Source organism: Chelonia mydas, chromosome 11 (assembly GCF_015237465.2).
Source record: "Chelonia mydas isolate rCheMyd1 chromosome 11, rCheMyd1.pri.v2, whole genome shotgun sequence".
NCBI classification, from domain to species: Eukaryota; Metazoa; Chordata; order Testudines; family Cheloniidae; genus Chelonia; species Chelonia mydas.
Window position 1 is genome coordinate 63,276,271 of NC_051251.2, and position 26,333 is coordinate 63,302,603.

Sequence of the window (26,333 nt, forward strand, 5' to 3'; positions counted from 1 at the left end):
ACTAGACCATCCCTGACAGGTGTTTATTACGTAGTCCTGCCTTGAGTTCCAGGGACTGAACTAGATGACCTACTGAGGACCCTTCCAGCCCTACACGTCTAGGATTCTATGCTCCCTAGCTCTGCAAATAGAGGGGAATCTGTGGGTGTGAATCTTCCCCTTAAGTGAGCATACAATGGCAGGGGACATGTGCACAGTCAATGGAAAGGCCCAGCTCAGTTGCATTCTCTGTGCTCAGTAGAGTGCATGAACCATTCCCTCGCTACTCCTCCATAGGCACACAATGCCTCAAAGTGGCAAGAAGGAGTTGGAGCCATGCTGTCCTATGGCCCATAGGGGTATCAGCTGCTATCCCATAAAGATGTGTGGTAGCAGGCACGTTCCTTCTACATGTTAGGGAGCTACTTAAGGTGTAATGTGCTTTGGGGCAGCACAGTCTGCCCAACCCTTTCCTATTGTTTGAGCCGTGCAGGTCATATAATTATTATTTATGAATCAAAAATGTTTCATTGATGCTAATAACTCATAAAAACATTAACAGGAACTCTCAGTGCTGATCTTGTCTGATTAAAGAAACAGATTCTTTCCATACCATTGCAAAGTGACAATACATACTGCATGAAACCAAGCTTTCCGAAACATGATTCTGTCTCAGCCATCTGTGGGCATCCAACAGAGCTCTTCTCTATATCGGATTGTGACTCATCAGACCATTACTGCTGGACAATCTTCATTAGCAATTACAGGAAAGTAAACTACTGCCAGAAAAATAAACACTTACCATAACCATAACAGCAATAAAATGAAAAGAACCCTTGTTAATTTACGAGTCTGGCTAATTTGCTCAAACCAGGGTGGATTGATTTAAATCAAAGCAATTTAAAATGACTGATTTTAATTAGCAAGCAGGAAACCTTGATTTACGTAATCGGTTTTAATCATATTTTGCACATTTGCACATTTTGTACTTTTCAGTTATTTTCATTAATTCTTGGTAGTTGGTAACCATTAAAACATAGACTCATAGATAGTAAGGTCAGAAGGGACCATTATGATGTTATTTGCAACTAAATGTAGCCGTTATGTTAAATTTGTCGCCTTTTTGCTAACCAGCAGGATATACAATATCTACACACATTTACTGAAGCAATTATATAGCTTAATTTATTCAGAGTCTTAGTTTTTCTATTTTTTATCAGTTAGAAAATGGTGAATGATGCATCTCTTACTTACTAGATGATTAATTTTTATTTATGATCTGTGCCAAGTTTTAATTGGATGGAAATTAAAAATCTGATTAAAATGCACAAAAAGCATTTTTTTGTTAAATAAAACCACCTTAAATGTGTTGGATACATAACAAAAAGTTTGTAAAAACACGTTTTGCATTTAAAACTAACTGCTTTTATTAAACAAAGGTGGTATTACCCATAGTTAATTAATTGAACAGATTGTTTCTGGTCACCATGTCCTTCCTGATTCTAGTACTAGTAGATCTCTCTCCCACACCTTCTTTTTTATTCATACATCACTGGAGTAAACAAGCTTTCTTGCTTTTTCAACTCTCAACTGGTTTCTTAACTTTGAATGAACTAGTCATTGAACTGAATTAAATGAATAAACTGAAATGGAGAAATATTCTCTTTGCACTGGCAGAAAGGGCTACTGCTGTCAAAAGCCAGGTTAGCACTTCAAATACACACTTGTTTCACGTGCTTAGCCAGTGAGTTCAAGCAGTTCAGGGTTTGACTTTCTTAAAACCTTGGCAGCAAACTTGTACTGCTTAAAATTTTTTGTATTTAATTTTAATAGATTAGAATAAGTTTAGGCCTTAACATAGATTGTCAATTTCAAATTTCAGTGTAAATAGGTTTATTTTTAAAAATAAATCGGGATTTAAATGTTAAAAAATCAGATTTTTCTTTTTAATGTCTCACCAATTTGTATTCACCTGGTCTCAAACTGACTTGATAATAGGATATGGGGTACTTTGTACTAGGGCTTGTCTATATGGAGAGTTAGTGCACAGCAAGTTAGGGTGTAAATCGACAGCACACTCGCCTTCTATCACTAACTGGCCCTGGGAACCCTGCTACCACACACAAAAAGCTCCCTAGTGCCCTCTGATGTGAGTGCCTTTACTGCAAAAAGCAGGGTCCGCATGGTGACCTAGTGTGCAGAAAGCTAGTGTGCAGTAGATTTACTCCCCAACTTGCTGTGCATTAACTTACCACATAGACAAGCCCTTAGCCTTTGCCTCCAGAGTCTTCCCACTTCATAAGAGACATGAGTTAGTAAAAGATCTCAGCTCATATTTCCTTCCAGGAATGCTGCCTTCCTAAACAAGGAATATGGAAACCTTCACTGTGTTGAGTGTTCTCCCTCTTCAGTCTTTGCTTAACAAACAAACTGTGCTAGGCAGCATTGTTTGAATCGCAGCCAGTCTGACTCACAGAACAATAGGGTTAGAAGGGACCGCAAGGACCATATGGCTATTGGGACCCTATGAGTCCCTCAATATCCACAGGCAAAGTGTTCACCATCTGTAATGAGAATTGTTACCATGTCTGACAAACTCACTACACATCACACCCTTTTGTCATAATATTTATCTAAAGTGCATCTTGTAAGCTACCATATGAAAACTAGTGACACTCTGGTCATTAATATCTTGTGTAATATACGTACAGTGAGCATATAAAGAGTTATGCAGGTGTGCTGGAAACATGTTACTAAAATATGTTGAGTCCAAGCAATCCAAGTAGAGATGATAAGCAGGTTTGTCCTAGAGAAAGGAAGGTATATTGACCGGTCTGCCAGCATCAAGCTTTGCAAGCCATTTGCCTCTGTGGTAAACAGAGTGATCAAGCTAACAGGCAAAGGAGACAACAGTATGGCCTCATTACAAGCAAAAGACATTTGCATCGAAGGTAAATAGAGTAATCAAACCAGCAGGAAAAGGGCCCCAGCTTGCTGGAAAACAAACGAGCATGACTGGAATCTGAACCCCAGGCTCTGAAGGCAAAGACAATGAACTTCAGGGAATATAAGGAGAAGCAAAAAGACATTCTGGTTATCCATCATTTAAGGGACCAAGAGACCTGTGCTCTTTGAATCTGTGAAAGATGGAACCCCACAGCCATGCAGGTTGAAGGTGATGGGAACTGACTCAGTTAGAAATTGCCTGAAACCAAGATTGTAATCTGCTACATTGTAGACACTGGAAAGCATGTTTTATTTTTGTTTTATTTGTAACCATTGTCTGATTTCTATTATCCTTGGTTACTATCACTTAAATTGTGGTTCTTTATTAATAAACCTTTGTTTGGTTTTAGCATAAAATCATCTCAGTGCAGTGTATTAAAGTGCAGGTCCTATAGAGTGACTTGCAATGCCAGGCTGAGACTGGCAGAGTCTCGAGGAGTTTGCTGGGGAGGTAGACAAGCTGCTGACACACAGTTTAAGCTCCTGTAAAGCTTTCTCTTCCTAAGGCAAAGGGTAATACAGTGGCTTACAGTTCTGGACGCCCTGACAAAGCATCCCAATGGCCAACTTCAGTGATACTAAAGCAGAGGAATTCTGATGAGAAGGGTGCCATCTGTTAATGAAGACTGGACTGCCAAATTCAAAGCACATTCAAATAAAATCTCTGGCTCAAGTAAATCCAGGGGTAACACAGGACACTCTGGGCCAGATGCTGATCTCCACTGAATGGGTGTACATCTGGAATAACTCCATCAGCAGAGTGACTCCACGAATACATCAGTGCAACAGGGATCACAGTCTCTCCTTTCTTCCTAAAAGAACTATCAAGCTATCTATGGAAATTGATGCAACTTTCAATATCTGCCAGTGGAGAATTACTAGGTTTTGTTTTGTTTTTTTTAACAGGAGTCAGAGCTACTTGCTAACAGTTTTGAGTGGATGAAATGATTGCTATGAGTCAGAATGTGGGAGACAGAAACTTTCAGCTACTCAATCTAGTATTTACTGGGAAAAAAATGTTCCTGTATCAGCCTAGCAAGAAAAGATAAATGGTGACATCCTGGGTGAAAAGGCTGCTGGTAGTGAATGACACTTCAAAAGAACCTGCAACAACATCCTCTGCCAAAGATCAAAATGGAATGACCGACATTGTTCTGCCCAGTGAGTGCTACTATAAGGAAACTGAGAAACTGACAGAAAAGTTGGTACCTTCCTTTAGATTTCTTTCACTCAAAATAATAGAGCACCTGGGCTGATCAGCATCTTATTCAATTTCACTGAAATTTCAAATTTTGAAATTAAAAAAAAATTGAGTTGGACAAACTTCTGAATTGAAAAAGAAACCTGGTGAAATGCTTCTCTTCCCCCTCTCCCCCCATTATCTCTATATAGCACCATGATGGGGTAAAGAATCTGTAAGGAAAGTTCCCGTATGTGTTGAGTAATTTGCTATGGTTGTGCCAAAGCATGGGAGATGTTTGGAGAAGTCAAAGGGTCGCCATTCACACTGGAGTGCAGTTCTGGGAATGTGCAGCAGAATGGAGAGCTGCAAGCTGCGGCTGAATAAACAGCCTCTGGTTTTTGGGGTGCATGCACAGAGAAAAGACCAGAAGTATTTAATGGAGGTTTACAAGCTCTCCTTGTTTTCCTAAGAAGAACACCATCATTGGTTGACCATATCTATCCCAACGAATGGAAATTCAAAGGTTAAGAACATAAGAACAGCCATACTGGGTCAGACCAAAGGTCCATCTAGCCCAGTATCCTGTCTTCTGACAGTGGCCAATGCCAGGAGCCCCAGAGGGAAAGAACAGAACAGGTAATCATCAAGCGATCGTCCATCCCCTGTCGCTCATTCCCAGCTTCTGGCAAACAGAAGGTTCTGAGCATCTGTACATCCCACTGCCAGCAGTCGGAGAGGTGAGTGCTTGAGCACCTTTGAAAATATATCGACAGGTGCATGATACAATTCATAAAAAAGCCACAGTTCCAACTGAAGAGCAGGCTGCTGAACGAGCAGATCACTTATTTTAGGTGTCTAAATATGGGCTTTGAAGAATCCAGGTTTCAATATTTTTGGTCCAATACTCCTAGGCAGAAGCTCTATTAGTGGAAACATACCAATAAATCCAGTCATGGAATTCAATAAAATAAATACGCCGGGACAAATCAGAGATTTGTGTAGGCTCCTCCAGAGAGGGGCATGCAAATTAAATTCTTGCTTGCACATGCACAAAATCTGGTCCGATCTGGGGACTGAAGATCAGGCCCTATATGTCTTTGGAATATTTTACTCTGTGACAGCTGGGTCCATAATTCAGGTTTCAAAGGCTTTTTTCTTTTCACCTTGATGTTTTGCATGAAGGAAAGTGGCAGGGGGAGGCTTAAGCATGGGTTCAGAATGCACCCACAGAAACTACAGCCAGGCCATGGCACATGGGGGTCACACCGCCACTTGGTTTGGGGACTCGTGCTGTGCCCTTGCAAAGCAGCAGCCCTCTAGTGGTCAAGACTGAAGATAACACTGGCAATTGCCGGCAGGAACGGGAACAATGGCTTCTTTATAGGCTTTTCACATCAAAGCTTCATACACACCTTCTACATTAAAGGAGCCGCTACCCTTTGTTTCCTGTCGAGTTACAGCTGTCTCTCCTCGGCGATGATGTTTTTCATTAGTCACCTCAGATTTCACTGCTTTCTTCCTTACCACAGACTTTAAGTGCGATGAATCTCATCACACAATGGAAAGGGGGTTCTGAGATGGGTTTTTTATTTTTTGGACATTTTATTGTAAAGCCAGAGTTCCACTGTTGATTTGCAGGGGGATTTTTATATGTCCTTTAAGGTTCCTCAGTTAAAACCCCCATCATGGTCTGGCTGCTTGGCCCTGGTGTGGATGCACAAGGAAACGATGCAGGGCACCTTTCCCACACGTCTGGTCCCATGTCCATGAGCCAGCCACCATGTATCTGAGGAGCACATGCCCAGCTCCCCTTCCAGGATGCCCAGAGATGCTAACTGCCTCACGGGGAGAAGGGTATGCAGAATTTTGGGATGTGGCCCTTCTGCTATTACTGTGCACCAGCTAGCAGAGCTAGGTGGGAACGGGGTGTGTGTGAGATGTTACGTCTTCTCCAGGGGTGGAGTAGTTACCATGCCATGTATGCTGCCTGAAAGCCCCCTTCCTGGGGACTTCAGCTACAGTACAGCCCTTTCACACCACCTAGCTCTATATGCAGCCCTCTTCATTTCAATGCGGGCATAACACAGCAGCTTCTGGCGTACAAATTTTCAGACCAAATTCTGCGCTTCCCTGGACTCATGTTCAAAGCTTCTGAGGAGAGGGTGAGAAAAAGGTGGCTGTAAGCCGCCTTTCCAAACTGCTCATCATGGAGAGATCCCTGGAGGGCACGGATCAGCTAAAATGTCATGTGTTCTGCTCCTAGCCCTGTTACACCATTCTGAGACTGCCAGCAGCAAATATCTCCAAGGGCAGGGGATGGGATTCTAGATGGGGAGGGCTCCAAGTTACTACAGAGAATTCGTTCCCAGGTGTCTGGCTGGTGGGTTTTGCTCAGTGTCCAACTTACCACCGTATTTGGGGTCAGGAAGGAATTTCCCCTGGATCAGATTGGCAGAGACCCTAGATTTTTTGCCTGTCCTTGCAGCATGGGTCACTTGCAGGTTTAAACGATGTAAATGGTAACTTGAAGTCTTTAAATCAAGATCTGAGGACTTCAGTAACTCAGCCAGAGGTTGGGGGTTTATTACAGGAGTGGGTGGGTGAGGTTCTGTGGCCTGAAAGTCAGACTAAATGATGGTGATAGTCCCTTCTGGCCTTAAAGTCTGTGAGTCCCGATCTTTCCCTGCCCCCCAACATACCGCCTACACCGGGGGAGGGGACAGTGGGTGGCATATGGCTAGCGCTGTTCACTTCATACGACTCAGAGGATTGTTTTACATTCAGGGAATCAGTGATGCCCCTTTAGGTCAACACAAAGTAGCTGAACTACAGTCAAGAATCTGGCCCAATAGCTCAACAAGAAACTTGGGAGTGGACCCAGACATTCACTGTCCCCTATCACTAGGGTGACCAGATGCCCTGTTTTTAAAGGGACAGTTCCGTATTTCAGCCCTCCTGCAGGGTGTTCCGACTTTTTTCTTAAAAACGGGCAAATTGTCCTGTATTTTCTGTCTCCCCCGTTACTGACTGGTCCTGATGCTGGCTGGATCCCTGCTCGCCAGCCGCCCGCCTACCTCTGGCCACGAGGAGCCGAGCCCTGCATGTGGCAAAGCGCCCCACAGAGCTGGCTGGGGTAGCCTCTCAACCCCTCAGCTAAGCTCTGGAGTGGCGGGGAGGATGAAGGGGGGAAGCGATTTCCAGGCTGTTCACACCCCGACCCTGCAGGCTCCACAGCAGCCCCCCGGGAAGGGGCTTAGCACCCTCTTCTTCTCCCCTGCTGCCTGCCTCCCCGCCCTGGGCCCTGCCTCCAAGGGGCGCGGAGCTGCTCTGTCCCCTAGGCACCCTGCGCTGCTGAGCCACCTCTCTGGACGGGTTCGCTGAAGGCCCTGCAGTCAGGTTCTCTGGGCCCTGGTGCACAATGCATCCTTAGGGCTTAACTCCTTCCTGCCCATGCTGTAGCTGCGGGACAGGAGGCAGCTGGATTATGTCGGTGGCCAGCAGCAGCCTGGAGGTATTAGATGCCTTTTGACACTGTGCAGGTAGGAAGGGACAAGCAGCTTCCAGCCACGGGTGGGGGGGGAGAGGGGAGAGAGAGCCAGGTGACCCTGCACGCCCCCCACATGTTGCCTTGGGACGATGCAGTGCAAGGTACCAAGAGAGGTGGGTGCGTCCAGCCAGGCATGGAGGTCAGAGAGTGCCAGGCAGGGAGCATGGGGTCGGTCCGTCAAACACCCCTCCCCCGCACCCCCATGTGAGAGAGATGTGTGTGTCACCTCTCCCCATCTGAACCCTAAAGCCTTAATGAGAAGAAGGTAAATAAAAAGAATCTAACGACCCAGTATTTCTTTTTAAGAGGGGCTCAGTCAACTTGATGTTAATTTGAACATTTGTACTGCATAGTTCTTTGAATTACCTTGAATATGAGTAATTTTACCATGTGCCCTGTATTCAGCATAGGAAAATATGGTCTCTCTCTACCTGTCACTCACAATGAGCAGATATTTGTCTGAATACACAATGTGCCTTTCTTCTAGGACATGAACAAAGAGTTGTCCAGCCCAGCTCAGTATATATTTGTGGGTAGTGAAAGTGATGCATGGTAGTAAATTGCTTTGAACCATTCCTACTGCCTGAAAAAGGTTTGAACTATCGACATGCAGCAAAGCAAATCCTCAGCAATTATTACACAGACAAAAGTAAAGCTCTGAGAGGGAAGAATAATTTTCTGCACATATTGACGCAGACGGCGAGAGCCTGGAATAAGGTCATAGATATTGTTTAGTAGTTGCTCCTGAGATTCATCATTTCAGCTGAATCCAAGGGCAAGTGTTGGTGCCAGGTTGTCCACTTAATAGCCATTTGTTTGAGGTTGGAATTGTTACTGTTAGATTGCCGCTTGCTTTATCATTGGGACACAGTAATAGTGAAGACAGCCAATTAGAGTCAAGGAAGTGCACTGATCTTGGAGTTTTTGCTTTCGAAGTTTTCTTTGCTATGACGCACTCGGGGGCCTTGATGAGGAGCAAGGCTGGGGAAGAGGGGAGCTTAGGGAAGACATTGGGGCTCTGCAGCAGGATACAAAAGGGATTTTACATGTCGACCCTGACAGCTATCCATGAGACTGATCCACAGGCATGGAAAGCCCCCCATTGACTTCAATGGGCTTTGGATCAGGCCCCTTTGAGTAGCAGCCTTATTAAACACACGGAAAACTCCCATGCAAATAGTGTCTTCATAACCTTTGAGAGAAGGTTGCTACGCCACATGGCCGGAAAGGAGCAGCTACGTCGTTCCACACCTCACCTCCACTCCATTCACTAGTTCTCATTCTCAAGTTCCACCACCCACAACTATGTCTCTCCAGCCTTCAGTTGGAACAACCCAACCTGCATCTTTAAATCAATACACGAGCTTGCCTATGCAGGACTTCAATTCCGACATTTCTATATTTAAAAAAATCACCGGCAACATAGATCACTGATTTCTCCGTTACCCTAAAAATTACAGAGAAACCAAGCTCCCTGCTCCAGTTTGCAGTCTGACACCGTACCTCGCTTACTCATACCAGTATGAACCAAGTGATACACAATGTAAACAACAAAACACAATCAGCACATAACCAATAACAAAGGGGCAGAGTACCCGGGTGCTCACTGGTTGTTCAGGATGGAGGCATATGCAGACGTGTGGGCTGTGGGTGATGAAAGGGTAGCTGAGGGGAGTTGAAATTCATGAATGACATTCACATGGAGTGTTGAATGACTTTTCTTAGCTCCTTGTTTGTTGTGAAGGGACTTTCAAAAACACTCAGCATCCCCTGCTCCTGTTGACCTCAGTGGCAGCCAGGAGGCCCATGCTGAGTGCATTTGAAAAGCCCACCCTAGATGCCTGACTCTCGTCTGTCGACAGAGTCTGGGAGGATGAAATGTAAATTCTCTTATTTGCACTTATCGCTAACGGTACGTGCAAACCTTTGGATGTGTCTAGAAGCCAGCTTGGGGGCCCCTTTTTAGAAAATGGGCAATAATGGATATGGAGCGTGTGTGTGTATATATATACACACACACACACAATATGAATATATACAATATGTACTGGTGATACCCCTGTACTAAACTATGGTACCGTGTGATAAATCACATTTATCATACAACTTTCATTTTCTCACTTGCCCTCTCCCCACTCGTCCCTCAGTACCACCAACTTTTAACATTTCAAACATCTGAGCAGCTTCAGTTACTATTCGTTTACAGAAACAGCCTGTCAGGAGAGTTCGCCCCTTCCCCGCAAATATAAAATGTTTACTCCCAAAAATTCACTGGCTTGATATGTCTGCCAATCAGTATTCAACCCTGGGTTAATGGCAGGTTTAAGGTCCAATAGCTTATCAATCACGAGGTCTAGGAAAAGCAGTTGTTTGAACACTGGCTAACCCAATATTCGGTCTCATTGAGTGTAAACGGTATATAACAGAAAAAGATCCAGAGTGGAAATGACGCACCGTTCTTCAGTGCTCTAGCTGCATGCCTAGCAATTTTATTGCCCACTATCTAAATGCCATGTCTGATTTTAAACCCTTTAGAAATACAATAGAAACAGGTTTATAATCGCAGCGAGGATCTCCACAGCAATGAGTTATCAGACCAATAGGAATGATTGCTTTGGGCATTTAACTTACTATCTGACCTTCGGGAAATGAGAAAGGAAAGCTCTGTGTTGGGCTTTAGCCCATTATCATCTCTCAGCTTTGCCACACAGAAAGTAAACAAGGGAAAGTAGGGTTATGCAGGCCGTTATTCTCTTCGGTACCCGTGGAGCCATGCTGAGACACAACAGCAAATAAGCTGGCCCATTGTTTTTATCATCACTTTTCTTCTCTTTTACATTAAGGTTTCCACCATCGACCCCGGCACTCTGATGGTGCATCTGTCTTTTGCTGTTTAAAAACAACACTTTGTTTGCAGGTAAGAATGGGAGCACGTGATCTGCGGTACATGCAGGAATGGAGAGATGAAAACAAATCTGACTGCTTTCCATAAACAGATAGCTCACAGCGCCTTCTGCGTCTTTGCCGCTTACCTTGCATCTGCCACCGTTGCACGGACCACTGCCCAGGCTACTACAAAGACAGCCGGAAATCCTACAATTATGAAAAGTTAAATTGGTTACTGTTCAGAATAGGTTCATTTGGAAGAATGATGGCATGGGTGAGAAAATTACCTTTTATTTGCACCTTAAGGGAAAGTAAAATAACTACTTGTAAAAGAAGCCAGAAGGAAATGAAGTTCTTATTATTAATAAAGCATGAGCTGTGAAGAAGCAGTATTCAACGTGAGCATGAAAGACCAAATTCTAAAAAAAAAAAAAAAAAAAAAAAAAAAAAGTCGATGGGATGGAACGGAGGTCAGAATTTGCACATAAATTTTAGATGGAGCTGAAAGTTTGGAAAACACCCATTCTACACACAACTTTTTGGGCCAGATTCTTGGATGGTGTAATTCAGTGGCTTCATTGACATCAGCTGAGGATCTGCGTCTTTGCCTCCACTGTTTCTTATACACCATGAACCAGAGGACGAGGTGATTATGAGTCATGGAGCTTTTATCTCTATAGGATACAGGAACCCAGCCCAGCTTGGAAATGATTTAAAGTTTGACAGTCATTGGTTGGTGTATGTGAAATGAATTGGGTAGCCTCAAGCCAGTTCCAAGTGAACAAAAAGCACTAAACAAAAGCCGGAATCACAGCTGGCAACTTTCGGCTGTCTCAGGCCAAGGCCAAGGAACGTATGGGCGGGAACACGAATTATTCTTTCCCTCGAAAAGCTAGTCAAAGAAAGGATTGAGGCAAAGTGGCAGGACAGGGACATTTGCACCGTTTCTGCCCGCAAGGGAACCTGTTGGCTGGACAGAGGACTTCAAGCTCCTGCAGTGTTTTCCCGGCACATGTCTCAGATTGAGTATTTAAAATGCAGCACCACTCATGGGTTGTGTGATACAAATATAGGGTCTGGGTTTGTTCTCACTGAGGACAGTGGGAGTTTTGCCACTGGCTTCAATGAAGCAAATGCAGAGGTTTCCAGTCACCAGTCTCTAACCTCCCCTGTGAGAGTAAGAGTATTTGTAGTGGAATCAAAGCTACCAACCTTTCCCATTTGAAAATAGCCAATTATGTGCAAAGTGAGCTACTCCCTTGGGGGGAGATTTGCCATGGTGCAGAGGGCTGGCCCACTGCCCACTTTAGGCCCATTTTGATGGCTTAGGCAGGACGTATGCAGTTCATGGATATGCTGCAGCTTGTCCGCAGAGCGCCAGATGTGGCCTACTCCTAAGGAAACGATGTCAAAAGTGTATTAAAAATGGTGCTGGTGGTTTTGGGAAGGATTGTTGCCCTTTCAGGATGTTTGTTTTTGGTAACAATTTTCTTAACATAGGAAACCTCCAGATGACAGTTATTGAAAACACTATTGACCTTACTTTGGCTAAATGCATTAGTGGCCTGAGCTAAAGCCAATGGGAGTTTTTCCATTGACTTCAATAGGCGTTGGGTAAGGCCCTAAACAACCAATAACAGCAAGAACTTCCTGTGGACTACCATTTGAGCATCAACAGATTAGAGCATCTGATGCTGACATTCCTCTTTAAGAGATGAATAGAGTTTTAGAAAGCTGACAGCACTTTCAGGCTATACTTGCTCAAGAAGTTGTGATTTCTGAGATGCACCATGCAATGCGACCCTCAATACTGACAAAGGTTCAGGTGAGCTACCATTTGCTTCCTCCATTCGTTAATGGAAATAGCATTGTGTGTTCCTGTGATCCTGCAACTCTGAATTTGATTTTGCCATGTGGGGAAAGTTGGTGATAAAGTATTGAATTAAAGTGAAAAAAAAAAAAAGACAAAGCCTTATGTTTATACTTGAAATGGAAGAGCCATCTCTCTGCACAAGCATCATTGCTCTCTACAGTGTGTCTTCTAGTGTCATGACTAGTCTCATTTTAAAACACTCAAATGCTGGGTCTTCAGAAGAGCTGAGCAAACAATTGTCCTTTTGCTGTTTGTGAATTCTCTTAGAACAGACTTAGATTCCTACTAATTTGTACCTTATTCAAAATATGGTTCATGAGGACATATCTCAGTCTATGGAGTGCTCTCAAACTATTCTCTGCCTCTCTTGCTTTGGAGATATGCCATTTGTGTTGCGCACTCTTCACTTATATCACCTGGTATTATATACCAGGAAGCCACAATTCCTTCTCTGGTCCAAGCTGGCTCTAGGGAGACAGTAATTTACCCTTGGCCTACACCAATAGTAAATTACCACCTCTGGGGAGCTGGCTCAGATGTATTGTGTGTTGTGGGGGCAGAGTCAATTCCCTGCCACTCTCCACCTGTTCCATCTGGTATGCAATGAACTTCTCCCCAACACCTGAACTCAAGGGCTAATCTGCCCCCCCCCCCCCCCTTGTCTACACATGAATTGCACTAACCCAAAATTTGGACTCAGGGTCCCAGGACCCCAGAGGGTGAGTCAAGCTAGGACCCCGGGTTCGAGCCCTATTGCTCTGCACTGTAGAAACAGCCCCACAGGACTTGTGCTCTGGGACTCTGCCAAAAGTGCCCCACAATCCCATGGGCTGACTTTGTCCTCTGGACAGTCAAATGTGGTGGACAGTTAAGTTTGCCCACGCTGCACCACAAACAAAGGGCTAGAACCGCCACATTTTGGGAGGGTGAGAGGACGCCTGGGACCTGGGTGGCTGGACTCAGGTTCAGACAATGCAGTGTAGATGCTGGAGCCCCAGGTTGGGATCCAGGGTTCAAAAATTCCTAACCTGGGGTTACAAACGAGTGTCGATGCTCAGCCCCCTAGGTTAACAAACCCCAGGTCTGCTAACTCGTGTTCTACTAACCCTGGGTTACAGTACAGTGTAGACATTCCCTTAGGCACACACAATCATTAGCAAGCTGGGAAGACAGGGATCTGAGTGAAAACCCCAGACACGAACACTGCCAGCCAGGAGGAAGTGTATGCAAGGATCTAGACTTTGAGAGTGAGCCAAATCCTGTATGTCAACATCCATGAACTTTGAGATCCAGATTCAGACTTTTGCAACTCTGTCCATCCCTGTTCAGGAGAGCCTCTGTGGCAGAGAGGATTCTGGCTGATTGCATTTGGTTACGTCAGGACCTGTAGGGTCTATTAAGGGTGGTCCGGAAACAGCAGAGCTATTCAAAAGTATATAGAAGACTCGCTGCCTTGTTCCGGGGGCAGGTTTTTCCAACAGTTAAAATGTATTCACCCTAACTGATGTCCACAACATCTAGGAAGGGACTATGGGGCAGGGAAATGATAGACTGCAACAGATGAAAGAAATAGAGAAACAACAATGAAGAGGAAAGAGCGGGGAAGAAAGGAAGGTGTTAATGTCAGATTGGAGAAGGGTATTAGAGAATGAAAGAAACAAGGATTAATTCTTTACTTAAAAACATTATTTATTCATTATTTGTATTACTGTAGCCCCCACAAGCCCTAGTCCTAGTCCCGTGCTAGGTGCTGTACAAACACAACACAAAGAGGCTACCTCCCTACCCCAAAGAGCTTAACAATCTAATTGGAAAGTATAAGATAAAAGTCAAAAGGCCCCAATCATCAGCTTGTGTCAACTAGTAAAGCTCCAGGGAAGTCAATGAAGCTACAACCCTTTACAGCAGAGGACCTACCCGGTCCCTTTTGGCACCAAAAGAGTATTAAAATTCCCCAGGTGCAAGGGAAGCTCAGTGTGCTTCAGTGTCCAAGTGCTTTTTATTTATGTCTTCCTCAAAGTCAGCTGCAGCTTCTGGCTGTCACAAGGTGCTTTATCCACTTTTATAATTAATAGTAACTGTGACATATATGGCAATTTCCTCCCATACCCTTGAAACACCTAATGAAATTAAGCTTCAGTATCTTTCAGGTCCATTTCATTAAATGAAAATTTTATGTATTATTGTAGGCCAGGATTGTATGTAACCTCTCTAAGGAGGTGTTGACCTATGACCCTATTTCATGTATAATTTTAGCTTGCTATGAAGTTAGTGACACTGCAGGGCCTAATATTGATAGCTTTATTCGATTGAGACATGCTAGGGGGCAAAGAGGAGAATCCAGATAATTGGGTTATTTGGCTTTGCTCTGGTTAAGGCCTACTCTATTAGTGTGAGAAGCTTGACTTTGTCATGCTAAAGTGAGAAGGTGAAAGGGTAACTGTGTTTGATTGGGGCGATTGAGACAGGAAGGCAAAGGGTTAACTGTAGAAGTTCTCATGTGCAGTTCTAGTCAGGAATGGCCGAAGGCCTGTGTGCCTATCAATATTTAAGGGGGGATACCTCCTACTCTTGTTAATGACAAAGTTTTAGCCACTCAAAGGCTCTGCATACAACTCAAAGGCTATAAGCACTTGAATTGGGTGGTAATAGTGTGGACAACTTTATTTGAATGATAATCACAATATATTACTAATTACAAAGGTATATATAATTATTTAAAAGAAGGAACCTCTGCGTATCAGACAATAATGGAAGCTTAGTTATTCACAGGTTTGAGAGGCTGCGTAGCTATGTATTTTGTAAGCCATACAGAAGGGCCACCAGCTGTAATGGAAGTAAAAAGGTTTATGTAAAATGTGTATATTACCTGGACTTTTCCCCACATACACTACAAATCTGTTTGCCTTTAATCATTAAAAGACAAATAATCATAAAGGTATTATTTAATTAGTTTATCAAGTTTAAAGTTAAAGGCATTAATTAATTGTTTCTGTGCCTTTCACTTGTAATTCAGCTGTAATCTTCAGCTAGAAAGCTGAAAGGAGGGAACAGTGAAATGTGGCTTAAAACTCTTTGGCCAGCTGCCAATATGTTGATGTACGCAACTGGAAATGATTTCCTTGGTAGTTTTATCTGTGTCTATTAAAAAGGGAAGCAAATTGCTTTTAACTTACATTTGACTGAACAGAATTAAAATTGGTTCCCCATAAATCAGTCTCAAAATCATTATTTTAAATTTACAGAATGTATCAAACAACAGCAATTAACAGTCTTTACTGTTGCAGAACATCTAATTTAGTACCCTTTAGATGTATTAACAGCAAAGAGTCCTGTGGCACCTTATAGACTGACAGACGTATTGGAGCATAAGCTTTCGTGGGTGAATACCCACTTCGTCGGACGAAGTGCATCCGACGAAGTGGGTATTCACTCACGAAAGCTCATGCTCCAATACGTCTGTTAGTCTCTAAGGCGCCACAGGACTCTTTGCCGCTTTTACAGATTCAGACTAACACGGCTACCCTTCTGATACTTAGATGTATTAGTAATTTCTAAAGTTCAGTATCTCTTTAAACAAAACAATATATTTTACATTTACATCAAGCAAAGTAGTAAGTAAAGGTAGAGAGAAAACAAACCCCAGTCACTACCCCTGTGACCTGAAAGTATGACAGGGGAGAAAGTTTAAAAAACAAACAAAAACCAGCAATAAAACCCTTTGGTGAATTAAAGTATGGAGAGAGAGAGAGCGAGAAAAGGGGTGTGTGTGTGTGTGTGTGTGTGTGTGTGTGTGTGTGTGTGTGTGTGTGTGTGTGTGTGTGTGTGTGTGTGTGAGAGAGAGAGAGAGAGAGAGAGAGAGAGAGAGAGAGAGAGAGAGAGAGAGAGAGAGAGAGAGAGAGAGAGAGAGAGAGAGAGAGAGAGAGAGACACATATCGCAGCATGTTCACTGACTGCTTCATCTCCAGAAGGTTGTATGTATGCACAAGGTTAGATTGCAAGGATGAATAATACAGGAAACCACTTTACTGTACTTAAATTATACTTGTATATATTAATTTCTCAATGATTTCAATTACATTTGTTTGTATTAACTAAACCTCAAAGTTCCTTTGTGTTTTTCAAAAATTTCATCTTCTTAATTAACTCTAAGCAGCTGTCTGAATAAAGAATCTGTTATCTGTGACAAGTGTGTGTTGCAATAATCAATCAGGCTACAGGGGAGATGTGATGTAAGGCCCAGAAGATCAAAGGACTACACTGAATAATATGCCAAACAAGAATGGATTTTTGGACAATACATGTGAAGCGGATTTCCTGGGGAAAACACTAAGGAGAGGTAAATGCTAATTCCCCACTTCTGGTAATGCAACCCCCCTGCCTTTTGAAGCTATGCCTGGAGGGGAGGACCTTTGTCTACTGATTATCTGTCTCTGGAATCTCAAGATCAAAATGCCCAAACCGTATAAAGGAAAGACTAACCTCTTCCATGTGGGTGCGAGTTCTGAGCTAAGGCTGTTATGAAAGTGTCACCACAGAAAATAAAACCTTTGGTGGGGTTTGAAGGACTGACTCCCACCAGATCTCAAGATTGGAGTTGGGCTGATCTCTGGTATGCTTATTAGCTTGCCTGTAGGGTCTTTGATTGTTTTTAATTTGTTGTCTCTGTAATGCTTTCACCTTAAGAATAAATGTGCTTGCTTAGAAAGAACTGTGTGATAATTCATAACTGTTGGCAATTACAGCTGTTCATAGCCCCTAGAATGAAAGCAGCGTGCAGACGCTGGCCTGTTTAGAATATCAGAACTACGGGAACTATGCAGGCTGGAAACCCCCCGGTCATAGGAAGGAGAGAGATGTGGGTCTCTACACAAGAAAGACGAAGAGAGGGAAGAGCATCTTTGCCAGCAGGCTGGCTAACCTAGTGAGGAGGGCTTTAAACTAGGTTCACCGGGGGAAGGAGACCAAAGCCCTGAGGTAAGTGGGAAAGCGGGATACCGGGAGGAAGCACAGGCAGGAACGTCTGTAAGGGGAGGGCTCCTGCCTCATACTGGGAATGAGGGGCGATCAACAGGTTATCTCAAGTGCTTATATACAAATGCACAAAGCCTTGGAAACAAGCAGGGAGAACTGGAGGTCCTGGTGATGTCAAGGAACTATGACGTGATTGGAATAACAGAGACTTGGTGGGATAACTCACATGACTGGAGTACAGTCATGGATGGTTATAAACTGTTCAGGAAGGACAGGCAGGGCAGAAAAGGTGGGGGAGTAGCACTGTATGTAAGGGAGCAGTATGACTGCTCAGAGCTCCGGTACGAAACTGTGGAAAAACCTGAGTGTCTCTGGATTAAGTTTAGAAGTGTGAGCAACAAGAATGATGTAGTGGTGGGAGTCTGCTATAGACCACCGGCCCAGGGGGATGAGGCTTTCTTCCGGCAACTCACGGAAGCTACTAGATCGCATGCCCTGATTCTCATGGGTGACTTTAATTTTCCTGATATCTGCTGGGAGAGCAATACAGCGGTGCATAGACAATCCAGGAAGTTTTTGGAAAGCGTAGGGGACAATTTCCTGGCGCAAGTGCTAGGGGAGCCAACTAGGGGGGGCGCTTTTCTTGACCTGCTGCTCACAAACCGGGTAGAATTAGTGGGGGAAGCAAAAGTGGATGGGAATCTGGGAGGCAGTGACCATGAGTTGGTTGAGTTCAGGATCCTGACGCAGGGAAGAAAGGTAAGCAGCAGGATACGGACCCTGGACTTCAGGAAAGCAGACTTCGACTCCCTCAGGGAACAGATGGCCAGGATCCCCTGGGGGACTAACATGAAGGGGAAGGGAGTCCAGGAGAGCTGGCTGTATTTCAAGGAATCCCTGTTGAGGTCACAGGGACAAACCATCCCAATGAGTCGAAAGAATAGTAAATATGGCAGGCGACCAGCTTGGCTTAATGGTGAAATCCTAGCGGATCTTAAACATAAAAAAGAAGCTTACAAGAAGTGGAAGGTTGGACATATGACCAGGGAAGAGTATAAAAATATTGCTCGGGCATGTAGGAAAGATATCAGGAGGGCCAAATCGCACCTGGAGCTGCAGCTAGCAAGAGATGTCAAGAGTAACAAGAAGGGTTTCTTCAGGTATGTTGGCAACAAGAAGAAAGCCAAGGAAAGTGTGGGCCCCTTACTGAATGAGGGAGGCAACCTAGTGACAGAGGATGTGGAAAAAGCTAATGTACTCAATGCTTTTTTTGCCTTTGTCTTCACGAACAAGGTCAGCTCCCAGACTGCTGCGCTGGGCATCACAAAATGGGGAAGAGATGGCCAGCCCTCTGTAGAGATAGAGGTGGTTAGGGACTATTTAGAAAAGCTGGACGTGCACAAGTCCATGGGGCCGGACGAATTGCATCCGAGAGTGCTGAAGGAATTGGCGGCTGTGATTGCAGAGCCCTTGGCCATTATCTTTGAAAACTCGTGGCGAACGGGGGAAGTCCCAGATGACTGGAAAAAGGCTAATGTAGTGCCAATCTTTAAAAAAGGGAAGAAGGAGGATCCTGGGAACTACAGGCCAGTCAGCCTCACCTCAGTCCCTGGAAAAATCATAGAGCAGGTCCTCAAAGAATCAGTCCTGAAGCACTTACATGAGAGGAAAGTGATCAGGAACAGTCAGCATGGATTCACCAAGGGAAGGTCATGCCTGACTAATCTAATCGCCTTTTATGATGAGATTACTGGTTCTGTGGATGAAGGGAAAGCAGTGGATGTATTGATTCTTGACTTTAGCAAAGCTTTTGACACGGTCTCCCACAGTATTCTTGTCAGCAAGTTAAGGAAGTATGGGCTGGATGAATGCACTATAAGGTGGGTAGAAAGCTGGCTAGATTGTCGGGCTCAACGGGTAGTGATCAATGGCTCCATGTCTAGTTGGCAGCCGGTGTCAAGTGGAGTGCCCCAGGGGTCGGTCCTGGGGCCGATTTTGTTCAATATCTTCATAAATGATCTGGAGGATGGTGTGGATTGCACTCTCAGCAAATTTGCGGATGATACTAAACTGGGAGGAGTGGTAGATACGCTGGAGGGGAGGGATAGGATACAGAAGGACCTAGACAAATTGGAGGTTTGGGCCAAAAGAAATCTGATGAGGTTCAATAAGGATAAGTGCAGGGTCCTACACTTAGGACGGAAGAATCCAATGCACCGCTACAGACTAGGGACCGAATGGCTAGGCAGCAGTTCTGCGGAAAAGGACCTAGGGGTGACAGTGGATGAGAAGCTGGATATGAGTCAGCAGTGTGCCCTTGTTGCCAAGAAGGTCAATGGCATTTTGGGATGTATAAGTAGGGGCATAGCGAGCAGATCGAGGGACGTGATCGTTCCCCTCTATTCGACACTGGTGAGGCCTCATCTGGAGTACTGTGTCCAGTTTTGGGCCCCACACTACAAGAAGTATGTGGATAAACTGGAGAGAGTCCAGCGAAGGGCAACAAAAATGATTAGGGGTCTAGAGCACATGACTTATGAGGAGAGGCTGAGGGAGCTGGGATTGTTTAGTCTGCAGAAGAGAAGAATGAGGGGGGATTTGATAGCTGCTTTCAACTACCTGAAAGGGGGTTCCAAAGAGGATGGCTCTAGACTGTTCTCAATGGTAGCAGATGACAGAACGAGGAGTAATGGTCTCAAGTTGCAATGGGGGAGGTTTAGATTGGATATTAGGAAAAACTTTTTCACTAAGAGGGTGGTGAAACACTGGAATGCGTTACCTAGGGAGGTGGTAGAATCTCCTTCCTTAGAGGTTTTTAAGGTCAGGCTTGACAAAGCCCTGGCTGGGATGATTTAACTGGGAATTGGTCCTGCTTCGAGCAGGGGGTTGGACTAGATGACCTTCTGGGGTCCCTTCCAACCCTGATATTCTATGATTCTATGATTCTAAAGATGACAGCTAAGGAGCAGTGAGCCTACAGTGGCTGCCCTTGGTAGACCAGCAAGGGGAAATACACAGTGCAGTAGCCCTGAACTGCGACACTAACCAAGACACAGAGATTAAGTGACTCCCTCCCTGTCACCACAAACACATATCCTAAGATCACACCATGAGCAAGTGTGTCTCAAGCCTGTTTTAGATGGACCGGCCCTAAAAAGACAACTGAGAATGGTGGGGTGGATGTGAATAATAAACCAAGAAAAGCAGCCAGGAGCCAAGCTCACACTCCACTCTAATGAAGCTAATAAATCACAGCACTGGAGGAATGTATGAACTCTTTTACTTCAGATGACTCAGCACACAGAAAGAAAAGGAGTACTTGTGGCACCTTAGAGACTAACAAATTTATTTGAGCATAAGCTTTCGTAAGGTGAATGCCACTGAATACCACTGAATGCATCCGATGAAGTGAGCTGTAGCTCACAAAAGCTTATGCTCAAATAAATTTGTTAGTCTCTAAGGTGCCACAAGTACTCCTTTTCTTTTTGCGAATACAGACTCGAAAAAATTCAGATTCGGCAACATCAAAATGTTTTGCAAGTTCGTGTTGGCTTCCCCAAGTTATTGTTTAGAAAAAAAAACAAGTTGAAAAAACCCTGAAACAATTTTGTCGGCCCTTATTCTTTGTCCCCCTCTCCTGCCGCACGCTATCAGCTGAGTAGCACAGGCCTGAAAAAAGTTTTAACGTCTCCTTGCTTTTTGATGCATATTATAAAGTGGGCTCCTTTCTGAATGATGCACTCTGCCTGGTGTTTACCGTCTGCTGGAGGAGTATCCGCTGGAGAGCGGGCGCGCTGAGGCCAGAGAGGAACAGCGTTTAAATCACAAGGGCAGTCCTTACCGAATGAAACACTTCGCAGTGGAGTTCACCTTGGCCAGCTTGTCAAGGAAGGAAGGGGGGCTGACAGCTGGGATGCTAAATAGGCTGGTTCACCTGTCCAGTTTCATGAGGGAAAGTGGGAAGGGGGAAGCATGGAACGAACAAACTGCATTAATCTCAAGTACTCCCACCATCCGCTCACATAGCTGTATATAACCCCTTGAGCACCACAGCTGGTGTGCATCAGGGAGCATGACATTTTACCCTAACCTTCACTGGGCTGGGCATAAACTTGAAAGAACTCTACATTGCACAGGAGTACGGCTACACACATGGCCCTTCCGTGGTCGCACGGTGAACGCCCAGAGGGCTGATTTATGCTGCAGCATGGCAGTTGATCACACATGAAAGACAGGGAATATGGGCTCCAATCAATTAACTAAAAATGGTGGCCTGGAATGAAGAGCTGAATAAAAATCGCTAGGGGTCTCATTTATACCAGCTTTACATAGATTGACCTCAGAGGCATTACTCCTCTTAGAACAGTGCGAGCAGGAGGAGAATCAGGCCCTAAGTCTGCCCTCGGATCAGCCTACTATCTTGAATATAGTCGTTAACTCAAAGCAGTACTTGGCACATACCCTCATCCTCTTCTTTATGCACCCATTCCTGACCATGCACTTGACTGCTTAGTCCCTACATCCCAAGCCCTAAAGTGGCTAGATGATTAAATTTGGTCTCTCCTCTGAACAAGCTGTGTGATGCATTATGGGAGTCATATGGCTCAGGTGCATCATGGGAGATGTAGTCTGGCCAGAGAGCCCAGCCCACACTAGAAAATGGGGGCAACAAGTAGCTGAACCACATCTCCTATGAGGCAATACAGCACCACTGGAAGAAGCAGTTTAATCATTTCAAGTCAATTCAACAAACCAGAGCTTTAATGTTTTCATTCAGAAATATAGAAAACTTAGCTGTGATCAAAAATGCTGAAACAAAAATGTTTCACCATTTCCAAATGGAAGAACACATGTTGAAATACCTGAATTTCCCATAGGACGGACATTCCAAGTTTTGTTCAGCTCAATTCAATATGTTTTGTGTGGACTATTTATAGAGATCCTAAGCAAACTATTTTAGAAGCCATTCTTGGAATTGGTGTCTGGGAAGGAGCTGCGATGTACTTTATCAAAAATATGTTAGTTTAGAAAAAAATTAAATAAATATAACAGTAAATGAGCATGCAGAACACAGCGTTGGCATGGAAACCAGCAAGTGTTGTGTGCGCCTCTCTTCAAGTACTTTCTTTTCCTTGAGCTGCCAACTGAGATTTGAACATTACCATGATCAGAACATACAGATGTTCAGTTATCAGCAAGACCCTGGCAGTGGTGGCTGAAAAATAATTGCTTAATGCTGCAATATGTATGATCTTGTCTTTATAAGGCATTATTGGAAGGGTCTGTGGAAAAGTACCCATGCGGAAGTGTATTGTTCGAGAATGCCACTGAAAACCCTCTATAATTCTGTTAAAGTGTATGGAAAACAGAGCAGTTTGCCACCCTGCGTGGGTCTATGCTGACTCTCCTGGCATATATGCTTCCATAAAATAAAAGCCTCTGGCAATTCTGATTCCTAAAACAACGAGTGGTTAATTTTCCACCACACATCCAAAGTAATTATGCAGATAAAAGGCCCACGCAAAGCAAGAAGTGACTGAAGAGGAAGTAACTGACGGCCTTTATGTAAATAATGGTATCATAGCAGTTGGTGATTGAAAAGGCCTATTTGGTCACCGCATCCATCCCTTTGCAGAGGCAGGCTATAAGTCTATATGAAAGGGCTACTGAACTCAGCAGAAAGAGTGAAAAGTAGCTTGAAAATAATAATCCCCAAATACTAGTAGTTTGTTTTTTTTTTTAAAAAAAATCACAAGGGACTCCACATTTTCAAAATGAAAAGTTATGAGAAGGAGAAATGTGCTAGGAGATCTCCATATCGAATCCACCTTCAGCCCATCTTTATTCTCCATGGTAGGACTGCCACTGGCCTAGGGACTATGGGCTAGATTTCTGAAGGTAGTTCAAGGAGTTAGACACCAAATTTAGCTCTCGGTAGGCCCACTGAAGTCATAAGATGAATTTGACACATCATGCTTCATGTCCCTGTTCGTTCAGCATTAGCACTTGGGAAAGCAGCTCTGTTCTCTAATTACCCTCCACATCATCTGCTGCTGTAAACCAAAACTGATAGCTTTCCAGACCTTTAAAAATCGGGCCCCTAACCTTTGAAACAATCCAAATGTAGCCCTGCACATTCCAGGGGGACTGGGGTGTCTAACTCTCTTCGGATCCTTTGAAAATCATAGCCTACATTTCTAAAGTACCTTCCATCCAGACATCTCAAAGGCTATTACACACAATAACACCACACAGAGCCCCTGTGAGTTAATGAGTATTATACCTAATGTGTTTTGATGTAGTGAAGCTGGCATGGGAGGTTAAACGATTTGGCCAAGCTCACATAGATAGACATGCCTATGTCAGAGCGAGGGATAGAACCTGGACGTATCCAATCAAGCATTTCCTATCAGTGTGTCTTAATAGATTAACTCAAAGCTTTGGCAGATGATGGCAAGCAGGGCTGCACCCTGAAAGCTGCTAAGGAGATTTGGAAAGTGATACATTTTTGTTTACAGCAACAGACGATGGGGAGGGTACGTAGAGAGGAGCGCTGCTTTCCCAAGTGCTAATGCTGGAATGAACAGACACATTCAACAGGATGTGTCAAATTCATCCGATGACTTCAATGGGCCTGCCCCAGAGCTCCATTTGGCCCAGGATATTTTTCCTCTGGAGTGTTCTTCATTCACAAGAAAAAGCAGCCTGCTTGCTCCTGAAAAGAGTTGTGTTACTTTAAGAGACTAACCAGAGATGGGAGAAACTCATGATGTTTTGGGTTTCCTGAAATGTTTAGATATATAAAAATAAATAAATAAATAAATAAATAAATAAATAAATAAATAAAGCCTAAACTCCCCCCCCTGTACTGTAACCTTTCTTTCCATTTCTCCCTTACCAGGGAAATTGATTTTAAAAACCAGGCAACGAGCCCTGTTTGGATCAGGCCCTCGCATAGGCACTCAGGTACAATGCTGATGCAGGGCCATATAAACATCTAACTAGTTAGCCAGATGGATTGAAAACCTCTTCAAAGCAGGTATTACCTGCATCTCCAGAGAAACATTTCATTTCTATTCCCCTGTCCCGCAAGTCCTGAGACACACCCCAGTCTACGTGCACATCGATGAGCCTGCAACAGCCTTGGCTAACAGAGCCGGGTCTTTTCGCTAAGGTAGTCAAGGCTTGTAGTGCACGAGGTCCTGGGTCAATCCAACCCCCATACAACCCACTACTGCTGCCCCGCCGAGGGGCGTGGAGTCAGTTACTTCTCCTGGAGATTTTGAGAAGACAGTAAAGAACGGTCCTGTGCATAAACAAGGTCTCTCTCTCGTTCAGTTCTCTTTGGTATGAAAAGAGTAGCCTTAGATCCGTGTTACTGCACTGCAAACATTTAATCAAAGACACTTTATGGCTGTCTCACATTGCAGTGCTTATTTATCTATTCACTGCAGATACCATCCCCCTAGCAGCACTTAGAATCATAGAATATCAGGGTGGGAAAGGATCTCAGGAGGTCATCTAGTCCAACCCCCTGCTCAAAGCAGGACCAATCCCCAATTTTTGGCCCTAGATCCCTAAATGCCCCCCTCAAGGATTGAACTCACAACCCTGGGTTTCGCAGGCCAATACTCAAACCGCTGAACTATCCCTCCCCCACTTGTTACAGGGAAGCCTCCATTTACAGTGTCTTATGCCAGAATCACCACTTAGTATCAGGGATGAAATGTCAGTGGTGAACCATCATGCCACACCATTAATAGATTTTTAAGGCCAGAAGGGACCACTGTGGTCACCTAGTCTGAACTCCTGCATAATAGAGGTCAGGGAACCTCACCCAGTAATTTCTGCATCCAGCCCATAACGTCTGGTTGAGCTATAGTACAGCTAATAGAAAGATAGAGTCTGCAAGTGCTGGAGAATCCACATCATCACTAGATAAGCTGTTCCAAAGATTAATGACCTTCACTGTTCGGTTCTGAGTTGAACCCAGAACTAGAAAGACAAGGAAGGGGGGAGCTGTTTAGGCTTGGATCAGCTGTGGAGAACACGAGTTTCAGCCTGGTAAATATCCTTTTTTCTCCTTCATGAATTTTCTTTTCAGAGCCCCCACCACCTGTCAATTTCACCAGCGTTAACTTCATTTCCCCCATTTCAGAAAAGTTAAAAATACTGAAATACAAAATGAAGTTAACCTCAGATCTCTTTACAGACCAAACAGAGAACACACTTCGCTGTGAAAGCAAAAGGAATCAGACAACAGACCTTAACTGCAGTGACTGTTTATAGAGGGGATGGTATGAGACTGCCTACAATGGCACTTGTCCCATCCGTGACTGCTATTAGCAAATATCTCCAGTGGCCAGATATGGGACACCAGCTGGGGAGAACTCTGTGTTACTCCAGAGAATTCTTTCCCAGTTGTCTGGCTGGTGGGTCTTGTCCACATGCTCAGGGTCTAATATATTTGGGGTCAGGAAGGAATTTTCCTCCAGGTCAGATTGACTGAGACTCTGGGGGCATGGGGGATTTCACCTTCCTCTGCAGCATGCAGAATGAGTCACTTGATGGAATGAACTAGAATAAATGATGAATTCTCTGTACCTTGAAGTCTTTAAATGATTAATTGAGGATGTCAGTAACACAGACATCAGTTATGGGCCTATTACAAGAGTAGGTGGGTGAGATTTTGTGGCTTGCGATGTGCAGGAGGTCAGACTAGATAATCATGACGGATCCTCTGGCTTTAAAGTCTATGAGTCTAATGCAAGACTATGAGAACGCAAACCCCAGTGTAAGAGGTTCAACCTGAGGATGACTGTTGAAGAGACCCAGTGCAGTAAGTAACCTCCTGCCATTTCTCTTCTGAGGCTTGTGGTCAATCC

At 44.2% G+C, this 26,333-nt stretch overlaps 1 protein-coding gene across 3 annotated transcripts in view; it reads right to left on the reverse strand.

Moving 5' to 3' along the window:
• PTH2R (parathyroid hormone 2 receptor) overlaps positions 1 to 26,333 on the reverse strand; it is a 105,007-nt gene that overhangs the window by 26,009 nt on the left and 52,665 nt on the right. For all 3 annotated transcript variants that reach the window (XM_037912995.2, XM_043525510.1, XM_043525511.1), the window contains one exon: positions 10,748 to 10,808. In XM_037912995.2, coding sequence (XP_037768923.1) covers positions 10,748 to 10,808 — 61 coding nt within the window. The remainder of the gene's footprint in view (positions 1 to 10,747; positions 10,809 to 26,333) is intronic.